The sequence below is a fragment of the Monodon monoceros genome, unplaced genomic scaffold (genome assembly GCF_005190385.1).
Source record: "Monodon monoceros isolate NGI ecotype Baffin Bay Population unplaced genomic scaffold, NGI_Narwhal_1 Super_Scaffold_13, whole genome shotgun sequence".
NCBI classification, from domain to species: Eukaryota; Metazoa; Chordata; class Mammalia; order Artiodactyla; family Monodontidae; genus Monodon; species Monodon monoceros.
In genome coordinates, this window is record NW_021703769.1 from 72,075,907 (window position 1) to 72,094,213 (window position 18,307).

The 18,307-nt window shown below is 50.0% G+C and overlaps 1 protein-coding gene across 1 annotated transcript; it reads left to right on the forward strand.

Annotated features, from left to right (window-relative positions):
• Positions 1–4,987: 4,987 nt before the first annotated feature.
• On the forward strand, positions 4,988–15,478 carry KCTD7 (potassium channel tetramerization domain containing 7). The gene is made up of 4 exons (XM_029220006.1): positions 4,988–5,298; positions 7,719–7,888; positions 11,029–11,207; positions 11,643–15,478. Exons 1-4 carry the CDS (start codon positions 5,155–5,157, stop codon positions 12,017–12,019), a joined length of 870 nt encoding a protein of 289 aa, XP_029075839.1. The 5' UTR covers positions 4,988–5,154; the 3' UTR covers positions 12,020–15,478.
• The last annotated feature ends 2,829 nt before the right edge of the window (positions 15,479–18,307 follow it).

The window sequence follows — 18,307 nt, forward strand, 5'->3', positions numbered from 1 at the left end:
TTGAACCGGCCTAATCTTAGAGATAAAATCGGGGGTCTAGAGTAGTGCTGTAACTTAGCCAAGCCTACCCATCTATTGAGACTTAACGTGGACTTTCAGTTCATTTATTTTCTGGTAAGTCTCATTTAGCTACTTCTTTTGATGAAAAATTAGTAATGTTAATAATCTGAAGACTTGGCTATTGGTTGTTTTTCACAAATGAGTAAATGAGACTTGAATTAGAAATGAAGCTGTGCTGAGATCTATTGAAAGTCAACCCTCGACACAAAGGTTTGTTTAAAAAAAAACAAAAAAGAAGAAGAAGAAAAATTTTTAAAAAAACAAGAAATGAAGCTGAGTATTAGCTATTAGGACATTTAGATGGAGCACATTTGAAAAGATCACAATGCACTTAGAATTGATCTATTTCTCTTGTGTAGGGGTTGCTAAACTACAGCCATTGGGTCAAATCTGACCACACCATTTATGTCTTACAACATAATTTATGACATAACCTATGACATCACCTATGTCTTGTGTATGGCAGCTTTTCTTCAACAGCAGCAGAGTTGAGTAGAGACAAAGACTGTGGCCTGCTAAGCTAAAAATATTTACTCTCTGGCCCTTTACAGGGACTTCCCTGGCAGTTCAGTGGTTAAGACTCCACGCTTCCACTTGAGGGGTCATGGGTTCAATCCCCGGTTGGGGAACTAAGATCCCACATGCCACACAGCATGGCCTTAAAAAAAGAAAAAAAAAAAAAAACGTTTTCAGACCCCTACTCTTATAGATTATTTTCATTCTATATTGCCTCAGGATATTTTAATGTTTCACCAAAGGACTCTTAGCTGGCAGTTCCAAACAAATGTCAGAACAAATATTAGCAGCTAGGAAGCCCCCAAATGGCAAGTTGTTTTTCTCTGATACTTTTTTACTGCCTCAGAGAAGCAGGCCACTCCCAGCCTCAAATCCAAGGCAGTGTCTAAGTGGGTGTGGGTACCCGGGGGAAGAAAGGCTGTGGAATGGTGGAGAGGCCCCAAGAGATGAGGACACTAAGAGATAGGGTACTTCTTGTCAGGGTACAGGGGATTATATTTCCAGCTAAATTATTTTTCCACTTGATGGAATCATATTGAATAATAGATATTTAAACTGTGAAGTGCTTAAACCTGAACTGATAGACCAGTGGAAATGCCACACAAATGGGCCATGGGGATGGGAGGGAAGATTGGGGATGTGGCTCCAAGATACTCACCCAGCCACCAGTGGGGTTTGACCATAATGCTTCCAGAGGTGACTGGAACAAGAGCTCCCTTAGAGACACAAGGGATGAGAGAGTAATAGGCAGCAGTTGGTAGGACAACTGTGGACGCTGAAACCACATAAATAAAACACTATTTTCATTGAATTCTGGATGTGAGTTATTTTTTTTAATTAATTTTTATTAGAGTATAGTTGATTTACAGTGTTGTGTTAGTTTGTGCTGTTGGATGTGAGTTATTTTTGCATCTATATTTTATGTTATTTGTTTTTATTATAATTAAGTAATAAATGAAAAACAACATCAAAAGCTTACCTATAAAGAGCTTGGGGTGAGAGCACTTTTGGGGCCCATATCATCTTGCACAGTGAAAACATCCATGGTTACCAGTGTGTACTCCAAACCAAAGAGCCCCCCCCCACAAATGTTCTGCTCTGAATAACACCCCTAGGACCTCTCACAACTTGAGGGGAGCCCCTTCCCACCAGCCCAGCATGATGGCATCCTGGAATTCCCTACCTCTATGATACCAGCAACAATCCATGCCCTTAATATACTAATAATACCAATAAAATACATGAGAAAAAAATCTACATGGAGAGGTAACTCTTTGAATGTGATCACAGCACAAATTTCTTTCATGTATTCATCTACTGAATTGCTACTATATGCCAGGCATTGTGCTGGACCTTGGAGGTTGATTACAGAGAGTAATGAGACAGTAAAATGGATGCCCCACCCTGCTTTCTGACACCCAGGAAGGCAAAGACCAACATGGGACATCTGCTACAGCCACAGCAAAAAGGAAACGTTTTTAACACTTCCATATCCAAACTTGTCCACCGAAAGAGCAAGAAGCCTGGCCTCCAACTCAGTGTTCACTTTCCCCCTCCAAATCTCAAGTGCAGGGATCTGCTTGGTGAAGTTAGGTCACCTGTGGAACCCAGGATACAAGGTACCATGAGACAAGCAGCTTTTAGATTTCAAGGTTCTAGCATTCAGTGAGGCACACTGGGGTGGTGGTGGGGACAGGGGCTCAGAAAAGAGATGTGAGAGGCAATCTGAACATCGGCCACATTTACCCCGTGCGCTGTGCGAAGAGAAGTCCAGGAGACAGAACAGCAGTGGTTAACGAATGGGGGTGTGTCAGAGGCTGGGGGAGAGCTGAGCTGGGTTGAGAGCAAGTGGGCCCTTAGCCAAGCTTCCGTGCCTTGGGAAACTGCTGGCAAACAACCTCCTCCTCAAGGCTGGGAGAGAAAGGAAAGGCGAGTCCTCCAACTGGAAGGAAAAGAAGATGGATGCTTTTGTTACCGTTTTCATTTCCTTTACTGTTGAATAAATTAAAATCGGAGAAAAAATTCAGTAGCTGAATCAGCACTTTGTTAATCTGTTGCCATTCAAAAGGTTTTTTCTTTGGTGAGGCATGGAGAACAGAATCCAATTGACTAATCTCAGGACTCCATGCCTGTAGGACTCTCTTTTTGGTTGACTCCTGGAGGAAAAGTAATCCCAGGGCTATAAGTGCTCGTGTTCTGAGAGCAGCCCACACCTCTGCGCGGCCATGTGCTACCCATCCCCACCCCCCCCCCCCCCCCCCCCCCGCCGAGGCTCACTGACCCTTCCCTACAGCCCTCAAGCGAACTGGCCTGGAAGTCATTTCACTGCAGGGTGGGGATGGCCACTGCCAGCAAACTGCCCTGCTTTCCCAGAACGCCTGCTCCAACCCCTGCCTACTCAGTCAGCAAGTCCTCATTCCAGGCGGCTGCCCTTGGACTTCTCCCCACCGTGTAAACAGAACCAACTGGGAAACTATATTCCTGAAGGAAATCCTCAGCAGAAGAGGAAGATGAAAACTCCAACACATTCAGTAACGTAACCGTGATTGCACATGGATTTTCCTACCTCCTGAGCCTCTGGGGCTCCTGTCCCATTCTCTTTATACAGCCTTGCTTTAAGGTGTAGGATATCACTCTGATAGACCTTAGCTCTCTGGTTTCCTCATATGGATTCCTAGAGGAGGAGGGGTCATCTGGCAGAGTGGGTAAATGGAAGGAAGCTGGTCCAGGTAACTCCTTGTTGCGTTACTTAATGAACCAACCCAGAATCTACTCAGACTTCTTGTTATGTAAGATAATAAAATTCTCCTATTATTAAAGCCACTTTTGATTGCAGTTTCTATTACAGCTGAAACATCCAAAGGATGGAAAGAGGAAATTTTGTTATAGATATTGTTGAGAAAGGCTGGAGCAGGTAGTGATAGCTAAGAGATAGCCTCAAGGGGCCTTCTTTAGGGCAGTGCCATTCAAAATGTGATTCAAGGACTTGCAGCATCGGAATTACCTAGAGTGGGACTTCCCTGGTGGTGCAGTGGATAAGACTCCGTGCTCCCAATGCAGGGAGCCCAGGTTGGATACCCAGTCAGGGAACTAGATTCCACACGCATGCCGCAACTAAGAGTTTGCATGCTACAACTAAGGCGCCCGCCTGCCGCAACTAAGGGGCCCACGTGCTGCAACTAAGACCTGGCGCAACCAAATAAATAAATATTAAAAAAAAATTACCTGGGAGTTTGTTAGGAATGCAAATTCAAGGGCTTCATCCCAGATGGACTAAATCAGATTCTCTGGAGGTAGGGCTGGGAATCTGTATTTTAACAAGTTCTCCCTCCAGTGCTTTTGATGCAAGTATATTTGGAGAAAACACTGACCTAGGAGACTCCTAACAGCTGGGAGTGTGATTGGTCCAAAGAGGAAGTGCTGTGGCTCTTGCTCACGGCTGACCTCCCTGAAGCTGTTCTAATCTTCTAGGACTCAGTTTCCTTTTCTGTCACAACAATGTGAGATTCAAATGAGGAACTGGGTGTAAAAATGGTTTGAAGAGCTAAAACCTTGGCCCCCTAGGAGAGTCTCTGAGCTGACCCTGTCATGCCAGGGGACACAGCATCCAAGGCTGCTGACAGATGTGTTGGACCAGGCTGGATTCTGCCTCAGCAGCCTGTGAGCTTCTTTGGACAGGGCCTGTTTCCATCTGTGTCTCCAGGTGCCCAGCGGAAGAACTGACACATAGAGGGTGGAGAGTCACTGTCATCCTTAATTGAACTCAACTGCCCCTATTTTGAGTTTCCTTTTTCGGACTGCTGCTTGAGTCAATCAGGAAAGACTGGAGACCCAGGTTTTACCCTTGTGGTTAGAGGAGAGCCAGCCCCTGTCGCAGTGCTGCCCTTCCTCTCCTACAACCTCAGTGACCTCAGCCGTCCTCGCTCACAATCCTCCAGGAAAGGATCCTCAGGCTCTCCATTGAGGTGACCTGGTCCTCCCAGATTTCCCTGGCCTTCGACGCCCAGGGATGCACAGGACCCGTTGCCCTGGAAACGTACGAAAGATTAAGTCACTAGCCCCCTCTCGTCTCAGGTTTCTAGGTGTTGACCTGGACGCGGGAGCCACTCCCCAAGCCTATAAGAAGGCCTGGCTTAGAGGTGGGGGCCTCGCGCGCACCCAGCGCACCGAGCCAGTGTTAGCTGGCTGGAGAGGGCGCGCCTGCTGGCCAGAGGGCCAATCAGAGCAGGGCAGGCCAGCCGGTCCGGCTCCGGTGGCCACTTAGACGCTGGCTGACAGCGCTGCCTGCTCTGCGATTGGGCGAGCTTCCTGCCAATCAGGGGAGGAAGCCAGCGGGGGTTCGGCCAATAACGGGAGGCGACCGGGTCAGGCCGGTCGCCCTGCGGTCGTCAGGGTGGTCGGCGAGCCCGTCGGCGCTGAGGGAGCGACGGCCCTCCGGCCCGTGCGCGCTGCGCTCTCCGCCCCTCCGGCCCCGCCCGTCGGCCGCGCCGCGTCATGCCAGGCGCTGCTGGGTGCTAGTACCCGGGCCGCCGCCCTCCCGCCCGCCTGAAGCCGCGCCCACTGCCCAGAGCCAGAGGGATGGTGGTAGTCACGGGGCGGGAGCCAGACAGCCGTCGCCCGGACGGTGCCATGTCCAGCTCCGACGCCGAAGACGACTTTCTGGAGCCGGCCACCCCGACAGCCACGCAGGCGGGGCACGCACTGCCTCTCCTGCCGCAGGAGGTACCTGGACCGAGGGCGTGCGGGGGTGCGGGAAGGGGCGCGGGGGGAGGAGCCGGTGCCAGGCAGAGCTGACCTTGGGATGTGAGCAGCGCTGCAGCGCTGAGGCAGGGGTGGGGTTCGGGCCGAGGGCGGCGCCAGAGGAGCCGTGCTCCCCTGCCCACCCCGCTCCCACCCACCACCCGACCCCCCCCCCAAATGCACCAGGTGTGTCTTCCCTGCCCCAGGCGGCACCTGGCCCTCCCATCCCCCTCCTTCCAGGATTCACTGCCTGCAGGGTTGGTACTCCCATCCCTGTGTCCCACCTTACCTACTGGAGGAGGGAGGGTAGGCCGTGGGAAGGGGCCCTTGGAGCCCCAAGAGATGATAGTGTCTCCTAGAGAATCCAAGAGGAGGCCTCAGTGGTTGCCCAAACCCAGTCTCCGGCTGCCCAGAGAGTGGGGTTACGGGCTGTGTGCAGATAAGAAGCAGGCCAGTTAATAGATGTGGCCTCACTCACCTGACACCTCCATGGCTTTCCCTCCTAGCTGCTGTGCTGTGATGCACTGGTCTTACTTAACGCATGTGACACCGTCACACGAACACCTGAAATGACCCTCAAGAGAAGGGAAAGGAGGGAAGGTGGGGCTCTGCTGGGCAGTGAAGACAGAGGCTAGGAGGTAGGGGCTAAGGTAGTGGCAGACATGACCTGTGGAGTCCTAGGTGAAGAGACTGAGACCCAGAGGGGCACGATGGGGCTGGGTGAGGCTCTCTGGAAACTGTAGTGTCCTCTTTGGTTACGAACCAGTACTCTAAACATCGTGGGGCAGTTGTGAAAATGGGCAAATCTCCAGAAGGACTCTTTGTAATTGGAAAAAAAAAAAAAAAAAAAAAGAAGGGAACCGTTGGAGACCCAGGGTGCCATTTTTTGTGCACTGTCACTGGTGAGACGGTGTGGCTTGAGGAAAAAAGCACAGGACCCAGAGACCATAGGCCAGCACTCCAGTGCCAGCTCTTTCACAAATTACATGGCTCCATGTGAGTAATGTAAACTATTATTATCTCCAAATAATATTGGGGTCCTTGGTATGCACATAAAATAGTTTTAGAGGAGCTAGCTATAGAATAAGCAGAAGGCATTTCCTGTCCTCTGGGTGCAGAAGAGTAACAGTACCTACATTCACAGAACTGTAAGTGCCCGTCCGTTTCATTCATCCATTCATTCAGTGCATATTTGGGGCTTTACTATGAGCCAGGCACTGCACAAGACACTGGGCAACTTTGATGTAATGTATTTGTATCCTACTTTATTTCACAAAGAATTTGAAAGTTGGGAAAAAGGACTGTCCAGATAAATACACATAGACTTTCACAGAGCCAGAGAGATGTCGTAATATTGAAAAGTATGCACTGGGATAAAATTCTAGTTAATCTGGAGGAGGTTTGTGGGAAAATTAGGGAGAACTGGCCTCATTTCTTTCAAAACCACAAACAGTGAAAGAGATTTAAAAAAATAAATAAAGGTCCTGAGCATTTTAGGGAGACCCTAGAGCTTCTCAGGGCAAATGTAGGTACCATCATTCCCTGCCCTTGCCTCCAGAACTGTAGCTGGACTGGGCACTAATCTCCCTGCACAGATTAAGGAGAGAAGTGGAGAGGTACAGAGGATGAGGAGTGGATGCCTGGCATTATTCAACAAACATCTGTGGGCCCTGCTCTGGGTGGCCTCAGGATAGGTGAACAAGATGCTGTTCCTGCCCTCGGGAAACTTGGGCAATAATAACGACCGATAGCACAAAGCTCCCGTTGTGCAGAGCTCTGTTATACAGGAGAGCGTGGCTACAGTGAAGGCACAATGGCGGGAGTGTTCAGTGGACCCTGTCTTGGGGCAGGCAAAGGACAACAGAGCAGAAATGCTCACGGAGTAGGGGACCTTGAATAGAAGCTCTCAGAATGAGTGGATGCTGCTAACCGATATGGCTCCTTGGTGTGAATTAGCAAAAGGGTGTACAGCTGGGCTGGCAGACCCCGCTCACGCAGGTGCCCCTGTGCAGTGAACAGCGCACACTGCCAGATGGGGCCATTGCATTTGCTGGATGGACAGAGAGAGGGAGGGTGGCAGGAGCGCTGGGGACGGAGAAGACAGCATGAGCAAGGGCACAAAGGTGGGGAGTTCAGGAAGTGGAAGGAGGACAGTAAAGGCTTTGAACTCTAGAGCAGAGATTGTAGGACTGCGGTGCAGAGACCTGATTTAAGAGCTGTGGGAGGATGGGGAGGACTTGGTAATTGATGAATGCAGGGAAAGGGAGGGGAGAGAAGCGGTCAGAAAGATGCCTGGGTTTGGGCCTTGGGTGGCGCTCATCAGACCCAGGAAGGCGGCAGACGGGGCAGCCCCGGCTTGCCTCCCCACCGTGGGACTAAAAGTGCCGGTGATTCCTCCCCAGTTCCCTGAGGTTGTCCCCCTTAACATCGGAGGGGCTCACTTCACCACACGCCTGTCCACCTTGCGGCGCTACGAGGACACCATGCTGGCGGCCATGTTCAGCGGGCGGCACTACATCCCCACGGATGCCGAGGGCCGCTACTTCATTGATCGGGACGGTGCGCACTTCGGGTACGTTCCTCCCTCTGCCATCAGCTGCAGGGTCCTAGCAAGTGAGCAGCCCGGGCTTGGGCATGGGACTTTGATGTCTTCCATAACACCTAGAAGAGGAGATAACCTGCTGGTGGAATTTAATAAATGTGCATATTGCATTGGATCAGAATTCTTAGTTTCTTTCCCAGAGGAGGCAAGGACAGCCGGAGAAATCCCAGGTGACACACATTGGCTGGATGTGATGAAACTGATTCTCTGCTATGCAAATTAAGACTGGGAAGTTGTCATCCCTGTGGAATAGGTGTGACCGCACCGAGAGGCAGGGGAGTTCCAACACCCCTTCTGGGAGAAGACCATCAGATCCAGATTCTGGGGCTCGGCATCGCTGTTAGGGAGAAACATGGGGTGTGGCAGTGGCTCCCAAAATTCTTTCAATAGTTTGAAACAAATAGGACAAAAAAAGGTGAGGGAAGGGCCAACATAGGGTTGCCATCCTGTAATTTTGCCAAGTCTTTAAAAAAAAAAACACCTTCAGGGACTTCCCTGGCGGTTCAGTGGTTAACACTCCATGCTTCCACTGCAGAGGGCACAGGTTCAATTCCTGGTGGGGGAACTAAGATCCTGTGTACCGCACCGTGCAGCCAAAAAAAAAACCCCCCCAAAACGAAACAACAACAGCAAAAACACACAAAAAACCCCACTTTCAATTGTTACTGTCATTTTAACAGTAAAACATGGAACAACACAATCTCAAAAAAAGATAGCCCTTCCCAAGAGAGGACTTCTGAAAACCTTACAGATAAACAATTTAAAGACTTTATGTTTTGGTTTCCTTGTTTGTGAAATGAGAAGTAATTATAGCTGCCTTGCAGGCCTGTCATGTGGATTAAATAAAGAGGCTTGGTGTGACCCCTGGCCAGGTCCTTTCAGAGTATGTGGCTGAAACTCTTTGCCCCATCCGTCTAACTTTGGAGATGACTGGAGAACTAACATGGCCTTTGACCTTGAACAAAAGGAGACCCTCCAACCACTACGTCTCTGTGCCGGCCTCCAAGTAGGATTCCCCACACTGGGAGAAGGGTCATTTTCATCCTCAGAAAGGAGCCTCGTCAAATAATTTTCTCTGAAGCATCTGGGTTTCCCCATTGGGCGGTCAGCTGCCTCCAGTGCTGAGAAAACAAAGTGTCACATCGCTCTGCAGAGCTATAAAAAGATTTTTGTTTGCAGGCTGTTTGGGAGAGGAAAGTGCTCGGCCCGGCTGGCAGCTCCCACAGCACTCTTCGCTGGGCCTTGCCCGGGGTTATGTTTTTCAGGACTCACCAAGATTTGCTTACGATCCTAGAGGACTGATTTTCGAAGGAGTGACGGGGAGGGGGAACCTGGTTTGGGCCTAGGCTGATGCGCCCATACCCAGGTGGCCACAGCTGGAGAGTGGCAGGGCCAGGCAAGGGCATGGCAGCAAGCGGGATGTTGTGGTGTTTATCCTCAGGCTACTGGACTCCAGTGGCCTAAGATTCATCAGCAGCCTATGGAGCTGTGGAAAGATTCAGATAAAATAAAATAGGGTTTAGGGCGTTTCTCTGTGGGTGAGCTCACGTAGCCCCAGCAGCCACCATGGAGGCTGCCTGAGCCTCCACCTGGGGCACTTTCCCGTTGTGATCAGTGCACAGCGGCTTGGACTGGAGTCTGGACCACTGTGGGTGTGGATTTGGAGTCACCCGTGTCTGCATCTGGCCTCTGGCTAGCTGTGGCTCCTTTAGCAAGGGTGTTCCTTAAGCTCTCTGAGCCCCACTTTTTCCTCATTTATAAAACGGACGTAAGAAAGCGCTTACCCCATGTCGTTGGAAGGATTAAATGGGATAACTCCTGAATAGTGACTGACACAGATTAGTACTTGGTGAGTGTTGGCTGGTGTTGCTTCATGGTCATAGACTCACTATTGAGGTAACAGCTTGGTCTTGGGGTTTACTGATACACCCTCACAGAAAAGCCCTTCCCACGTCTACCAGTGATGGGTCTGATTACTTTCAGCCCTAAAGAATCTGAAGAGAGAATTAAAAGAACTGAATTGTTATTTTAAGAAGGTGCAGTATGTGATTTTTTGTTCACTCCTGAAGCCAGTTTATTCAGGTGTCAGGGTTAGGCATTCCTCTTCTCCGTATAGCTACAGAATGATACTGATGGCAAGGATCTGTGGGGAGTGCAGAACCCTTCCACGTGGCTGGTGGGAATAAAATGCTACAACCACTTTGTCAAACAGGCACTTATGACCGAACAATTCTCCTCCTGATGTTTACCCAAGAGGAATCGGTGCCTGAGTCCACAAGAAGTTTACAGGGAATGTTTGTCACAGCTTTACTCTTATGAGACCCCAACTGGAAACAATTCAAATGTCCATCAACAGGAGAATGGGTAAATAGTTTATAGTGTATTCATACAACGGTATGCTACTTAGCGATAAAAGGAAGGAAACTTCTGCTACACATGATGACGTAGGGAATCAATCTCAAAGACACTAGGTTGAGGGGAAGAAGCCAGGCACCAAAGAGAACATACTGTGTGATTCCACTTACATGCATTTCAAGAAGAGGCAAAACTAATCTTTGTTGATAGAATTAGAAGTTAGAGTGATTGTCTCTGTAGTGATTGGCTGGGAAGAGGCACAGGGAAACTTTAATTAGATGGACATGTTCTATATCTTGATGTATGTGGTGGTTGTGTGGGTATATTCATACGTGCAAAAGTAATTGACCTGTACAATTAAGATGTGTACCTTTATTGGCTATTATCTGTACCTCAATTCAAAATATAATTAAGGGGCTAGATATCATATCTTCCCATTTTTCCTATATATACTTAATAATTATAATAATAATGATACAATAACAACTACTAACACTTAGTGAGGGCTTGCTCTGTGCCAGGTATTTTCTAAGCGCTTTTTATGTATTAACTTATTTAATCCCCTCATAACATTATGGGGTAGTTTTCTTATTTTCCCCCATTTTACAGAGGAGAAAGGGCACAGAGAGGTTAAGTTCACTTACCCAAGGTTACACAGCTGGCCATCTGGGTCCAGATCCTGTGCTCTAACCACTGGGTGGCACTGTCCGGATCCATTAACTCCTTCTCACCAACCCTCTTTCCTTCCTGCTCAGAGATGTGCTGAATTTCCTACGCTCGGGGGACCTGCCGCCTCGGGAGCGCGTGCGGGCCGTGTACAAAGAGGCCCAGTACTATGCCATCGGGCCTCTCCTGGAGCAGCTGGAGAACATGCAGCCACTGAAGGGGGAGAAAGTGCGCCAAGCGTTTCTGGGACTCATGCCCTATTACAAAGGTGAGGGGTTCACTGTGCGGGGCAGTCGGGGTGTGAGGAGGGAGGGTAGTGAGGCATCTGTCAGTGCTGAGGTCTCCACCAGAACAAGTGGGTCATGGCTCACCAAGACACCTGTCCTACTCAAGATGGGAGAGGATCCTGCTTCCCTTCCTGCCGCCCTCCCAGTCCCGCAGGAAGATTCAGATGAAATAGGGACCACCTTGCCTGCAACGTCATCAAATCGCATTTCAGAAGGGTGGTACTCATCCCATCCCCTTTGTTTCCTTTTGCCCTGCAGAACCACGATTCCTGTTTAAGTTTGTGCCCTTCATGGGCCCAGAGTCCCTTCCCCAGGGATCTGTCTCTTCCCTCTTGGGTCCACCATCACTGGGGCTCTGTGCCCCGCCCCCCTCCCCACCCCCGTCCCACTGATGGGTGACGTGTTCACCCCCACAGACCATTTGGAGCGGATCGTGGAGATTGCCCGGCTGCGCGCCGTCCAGCGGAAGGCCCGCTTTGCCAAGCTCAAGGTCTGTGTCTTCAAGGAGGAGATGCCCATCACCCCCTACGAGTGTCCGCTTCTCAGCTCCCTGCGCTTCGAACGGAGCGAGAGTGACGGACAGCTCTTTGAGCACCACTGCGAAGTGGATGTGTCTTTCGGGCCCTGGGAGGCCGTGGCTGACGTTTATGACCTGCTGCACTGCCTGGTCACCGACCTCTCGGCCCAGGGCCTCACCGTGGACCACCAGTGCATCGGGGTGTGTGACAAGCACCTCATCAACCACTACTACTGCAAGCGCCCCATCTATGAGTTCAAGATCACATGGTGGTGAGTAGCCCTGGCAGGGAGCAGAGTCCTGTCAGGGAGGGTGTCCGTTCCCCTTGGCAGCTCTGGGAGCAAGGTCCCTGGAAGGGCTGCTGGCTGCCCCAGAACCTGCTGAGGTGAGGACGGGTCCTGAGGCACAACTCCAGGCGGACGGAGGTGCAGCCCCAGTCTCCTTGGCTGTACCTTGGGGCCAGGTTCAGGGCTGGTGGCCCACGAGGACTTGGTGCCTGCGCTCACCTGGCCTTTCCTCGAGGCACGGCAGTCTCTGCCTGAGGCTTATGGGGTCCGGCTAGCGAGGGCTTGACCAGGAAGTCCAGAGAGGTTTTGTCACTTTCTTGACCTTGCAAGAGAGTTTCTGCCCTTTTTAGAGCCACGTTACCAAACTCACGTAGGCATAACTACTCCTCCATCCTGTTCAAGAGTCCCTTCCTTGTGCTCAGTGTATCAGTATGAATGTGGAACATGATGGGGGATTTACGCAAGGAGCCACCTAGAGCCCCTGGCTGAAGAAGGAACATTTTCTCTCCCTCTTCCCTCAACAGTAGCCCCACGCTTTGTTTTAGGATGTGGACTCTTTTCCTCCCAAAACATATTCTTCACCACCTTTTGGAGATGTAACCATAGTTGCCAAAGCCATGCACCAGGTTGGCCTTAGAAAAGCACAATGTTTACAGCCCTGCCTCAGGGCCTTGGCTTCTCCTACCTTCCACTAACCTTCCTTGCTTGAAGGGTTATCTTCTCATGGGGCTGGAATGCACATTTCAGGGACTCCTTTTGAAGATTCCCTAAGTCAAGCAGGCAAGATGCCTAGTTGTTGTGTTATCTTTGAGATGTAACATCCTTTCTAGAGGCTCAGAATACATCCTTGACTGCTATTCCATGTTAGGATCCAATTTGTGGTGAACCTCCTTGGATGGGAACCCCTGTTGCTTTTTCCTGCCAACGTTCTCCTTCTCGGAGATTGTCTATCTTGGGGAAGGAAAGAGAGGGCCGGAGGAGAGGCGCAGCTATCCCAGGAGCTGTGGGAAGACAGCAGCAGACCTCTGTTATGTTTGCCTCTGCACAATTCAGAGAGAAAAAGATCCACCAGCTTCTGTTCCACTGCGTTTCCTTCTCGCGCTGTCTGGGGCAGCCAGTCAGGGTGTGGGCCTGCGCCCCCTAGAGGAAATGCTCTGCAGCACCAGTCACTGGAACGGGGATGTTCCCTTGCTGCGTGCAGGGCTTCTCCCTATAATCGTGATTGAACTTGACTGCTCCTGGGTGTTGTTGTAGGGAGATTTTTTTTCTGTCAGCCTCATCGGTCTCAGTCTTACAAGACCAGATTGGCGAGGAGGGTAGTGGGGGAGCTGAGGAAGAGAAGACCAAGCCCTGGGACCTTGGCTGAACTCCTTCACGGGGCAGTGACCCCTTGGCCCCTGTATGGGAAGATTCCAGGGCATGGTCCCCCGCTCTTACACTGTATTCTTATGTGCGTGGAGCAGGTGTCCAGGCTGACATCTAAGGGGACGGTCCAGTCAGTCGTTCAGGTTCTGAGATAACATGTTCTCTCCTTGTTCTCATCCACAAGCGGCTTGTCGCTTTTCCGGAGCTGATGTCCCTGCTTGGATCTTACCCTGACAGCATGGCTCTTGCCTTGTCCTCAGAGAAGGGTCTTTCATTTAAGTTGCCCAGATCGGCAAATAGATTGAACGCTAATACAGGTTCGTTTTTTGACAGACACTGAGGCAGGCTCTTCAGGAGGGAGCCAGTGTGAGGAGAGAGCAGATAGGTAAGCCCAGTGCCCGCAGTGATCTGACCTCGGCCCCTTCTCTTGCCTTCCCTGGCCCAGAGCATCACAGCACGCGGTTATTGAGAGTCCATACACATAAGACAGGGAGGGACTGGTTCACGCAAGCTCAAGTCAGCTCAAAATCAGGCCCTGAAGACTTGCTTGGGGCTTCAGGCACGCTGGATAGGAACGCTGTCCCTGTGCCTCTTGCTGGAGCCCCTCCATTCCTCTGCCCCCGTGTTGTCCTCGCGGAGGTGCTCTGTGCCGTCGTGGGGGGACAGGGCTGTGGCCAGTAGCCCAGGCAGAGCAGGGACACTGGCGGCCAGCTTAGAGCTCCTTCTACATGGAGTAAAAGAATTCGGTGGCCCTGTTTAGCCATCGTCTGTTGAGAAGCCAAGGCCAGGCTGCGAAGCGCTCTTGGATGTGGAGGGTTTGTGGTGATCGCCTCCAAATAAAGGTCATCTCTGAGGAAGTGACTTCTCCTAGTTGGGTCCCTTTTCAGCTGTCAGCGGCCAAGCCCAGAACATAAGAAGCGTTGGGTAAGGAAGGAGGGCTCCAAAGGACGGCTGCTTCTCCCAGATTGAAAGGAAGTCTGTCTTCATGGAATTCTTGTGTGTAACGTCCTTGGGTCAAACCAAGGGGCCTGCCTTTGGAGCTTCCCTTATGTTTGACTTCGGGTACCTTTTCTCCCAGGTGCTCCATTCACTGGTTGGGAAGGTGAAAATTATAGGAAATAGGACCGCATGGTGCAATGCTAGCTGCAATTCAGTAAGAATGAAAAACTTAACTGCAGCTAAGTTTGAAAAGATTGAAACAAAACCACAGTGAAACCCAGCACACCATCCCAGGTGGGGGAATTCTTTGGGTAACGCTCTAAATAGAAGACATAGAGGAATCGTCACCATCCTTATTCTACCTCTGGTGAATTCACCAGGCTGTCCAGCGCTTATCACGTGGAAAGCAGTCGACTGTGCCCTGAAAATTTCTGTTCTTTCTCTCTGGGGCTTGGGATGTTCTGGGAGCTGTCTGAGCCTTGTGCCTCAGGCTGCTCAGGTGATATAATCTTCCTGTTCTGGGTTGCTCCTTGGAGGACTAGGAAATTGACATCTGCAAGCCACAGAGTGGGGTGACCCTCACTGTGTGATCTTGGTCTAAGTTGGATCCTGAAATGGTTAAGACAAATAACAACAACAAAACAAAAACCACTCATACTAATCATTTTGATCCCAGTTAGAATTTCAGATATCATCCTTCTGCATACCTTCTGTCTGTATTTGATTGTGCTACAAGTGATTAAGCTTTCTCGGGTACCATTTTGCTGGGGCTCTTTCATGAAGGTGGCGCGCCTGCCTCGTGATCCTTAAAAGAGGGAGGCTTTATTCATCAGAAGCCAGAGTGTTGGGAACTGGGGTGGGAGAGGCACTTTTTGGAATTCTGGAAGAAACATACATGTATACATATGTTAATTGGAGGAAGGGCGGGCTGGCAGAGGGTCAGAGGAGGTGGGAACAGAGACGGGGAGGAGGGATAGGCAGTTGCCTCTGGGAGTGGGAGGTCACGGGGTGGTCGGTCGTCTTCCTTCTGTACAGTGTGGGCTTTGTGTACACAAGATAACGCTGCCTGTGTTCGTTCATTTCCTGTCTGTGAGCACTTTGGTGCATGGAACCTCAGTACCCTCACCTGGCATTAAAGTCAAGAATTAGAACCTGGGTGCCGTGCCTTTCTTGTTTAGAGACTTACTCTCCTCCCTCCTCCGCCCTCCACGCTGCCAGCAAATATGTGTTGATTTCTGCTTAAAACGTGGTATGTTTTGGGATGCCATACTAAATCAAACAGGCTCTTCCCTGAGACATGCGGCTGAGCTTCCGCCCTGACCTGAAGTTAAAGGGAGACGGGCCCCCTGGAGGTTCCTCTGCAGGTACCCTCACCTGCTCTCCATCCCGGCAGGCATACTCACCTGTGCCCCCAGATTTCTGGGGTTTATAGGCAGTGCTGGCCATTTGTTCATGACCCTCAGCTTCCTCACTTGACCATTCTGTCTTTTAGGAAGTGGGTTCACCTGATCCCTTACTGAAGACCCAGTGTTCCAGTAGCTGAAAGCCCTGTACATCGTTTCTCCTCTCCTGGCCCTGTACCTCCAAGGCACACTCCAGTACCTCAGTAGGGGTCCCAGGAAGGCACCAGCATGGGCAACCTCTGCTCCGTGTTCCTACATCTCCATGATGCTGGGATTGGCTGAGGCCAGCAATCCTTATAGGTATGAGAGTTGGAATACATTGGGTTGGCCAAAAAGTTCGTTCGGGATTTTCCATAAGCTGGTACACAAACCTGAACGAACTTTTTGGCCAACCCAGTAATAAACAGATTCAAGGTCCAGAGGTACCATGTGAGTGTCTGTCCGTGCAGCCGCCTGGAGCGGTCAAGGTGAAACTGGCATCTTGGTCCACACAATGAGGGCAGGTCAGGTTTTTCAAACACTTTGGCTTCAGAAGATGCTGCATTACATGTGCAAGATCCCAAGAGGCCAGCAGAGGAACGGCAGCTCTGGTCGTAGCTGACAGAGAAGCCGCTTCAAGCTGCAGGTAGGTGCCCATGTGCAGTGGAGACCAGCCAAAACCCAGAGCTTCCCAGAGCAGACACAGAAAGGGACAGTCTTCTCTTACAGCGGCTGACTGGCGTGCCAGAAGAGGAAACTGAACTCCTGCTCACCCTTTTGCCAACCATGTGCCTTTACATCCCACCCGTTCAAAATGGAAAGTAACACAGAGGCTCCTTGGGACCTTACGTCTGTCTCCGTGCCTGACATGCACTTGGAGTCATTTGTATTAGTCAGGAGGGAAAAAACCACACGGTAATCTGAATAATTTATATCTTTAATATAAATAGCTATTAATTATAAGAAGATTGGAGTAATGAGGGATTGGCTAATAAAGAGTAGAGATAACTATAAAGAATATAGGAATAGCAGATGTAAGAAGCAGCCGCTAGGGCAGAGATAGAGCGTCCAAGGACGAATACCCCTGTCCCCCCAGAGCTGATACCCAGACCTTTTTTGGAGAAGGCGTGACCATGGCTCACCGAACGGTAGAGAAGTCATGGGGGAACTTGCTGGAAACCCACCCTCTGGGATGCTGGAAAAATCCGTTCCTTGGGAGGTGTCTTGCCAGAGGCCCTCCATGGCAAAACCACCCCAGGGGAGTGCCGGGGAAAGCTGTGGGCCTCTTTGTGCTGCTGACTACCCTGCATGGCAGGAGCTGGGTGCTAGAGAAGCTGTGTGAGCTGTGAGCAAGCACACCCGAACCAGAAAGGAAACATCTCCCTCCTTGCAGTGTCTCACCAATGCCCTCTACTAACAAAGAATCATATCATGTTAGTCGGCAAAGGCAAAAAATACTCCGAAGTCCCAACCCAATTTTTGCGGAGGCAACGAAGGATGAATATGGGACTAAAAGGCAGTCAGTACTGGCACATCATCTACATGTGCTCATGACTCCGCAGATCTATACTCCTGTCCAGGCTTCCTGCCTCAGCCTCGAATTATACACCCAATAACCTGCCAAATATTGCTACTTCAATATCTGTTAGCCATCTCAAACTTAATACATCCAGATGGAATTCTTGATCTCCCCTCCCACCCCAAACATCCTCATTCCACCTCCTCCCTCTCAGGAAATGGCACCACCATGCACCCAGTCAACAAAACCCTGCATCACCTTTCACTCCCCTCCTTCACCTTCCCCTTCTCCTTGCGATCCATCACCAAGTACTTGAATACATCTTCAGGATGTATCGAGTTTTCACAGATTCGCTTGTTTGACTCACCATCATCTTTCATCCTGAGTTACTACAAAGACCTCCTGGCTTAATTTGGCTCTCAATTACCCCGACTAACCTATTCTCCAGAATAGTCTTTTGAAACGGTTGTTTAGATCCTGCACTATGCTGACTTAAAACCCTTTGCTTTTTTCTTTTTTAAATTAATTTTTATTGGAGTAGAGTTGATTTACAATGTTGTGTTAGTTTCGGGTGTACAGCAAAGTGAATCAGCCATACATACACATATATCCACTCTTTTAAAAATTCTTCTCCCATATAGGCCATTACAGAGTATTGAGTAGAGTTCCCTGTGCTATACATTAGGTCCTTATTATCTATTTTATATATAGTAGTGTGTATATGTCAGTCCCAATCTCCCAATTTATCCCTTCCCCCATGGTAACCGTAAGTTTGTTTTCCACATCTGTGACTCTATTTCTGTTTTGTAAATAAGTTCAAACCCTTGGCTTTTAAAATGAAATTGGAAAGGCTAACCATGTTTGATCTGGTTCCTGCCAACCCGTCCAGCCCCAACACACCACCCTGCTCCTTGTTTCCCATCCTCCGCCCTGGCCTTCTTTCAGTTCCTGCCTCAGCTTTTTGTGATTGACATTTCCTCTGCCTGGGATGCCCTTCCCCCCGCCCTTCTCATTTATGGCTGGCTCCTTTTCATATTTTATGTTCCAGCTCAAATGTTACATACTCAGTGAG

Bases quoted from the DNA above. Each gene is read 5' to 3' on its own strand.
- KCTD7 (XM_029220006.1), top strand. From the start codon at position 5,155: ATGGTGGTAGTCACGGGGCGGGAGCCAGACAGCCGTCGCCCGGACGGT. The intron at 5,299-7,718 runs GTACCTGGACCG...ATTCCTCCCCAG, and splicing joins TGCCTCTCCTGCCGCAGGAG to TTCCCTGAGGTTGTCCCCCT. The intron at 11,208-11,642 runs GTGAGGGGTTCA...TCACCCCCACAG, and splicing joins ACTCATGCCCTATTACAAAG to ACCATTTGGAGCGGATCGTG.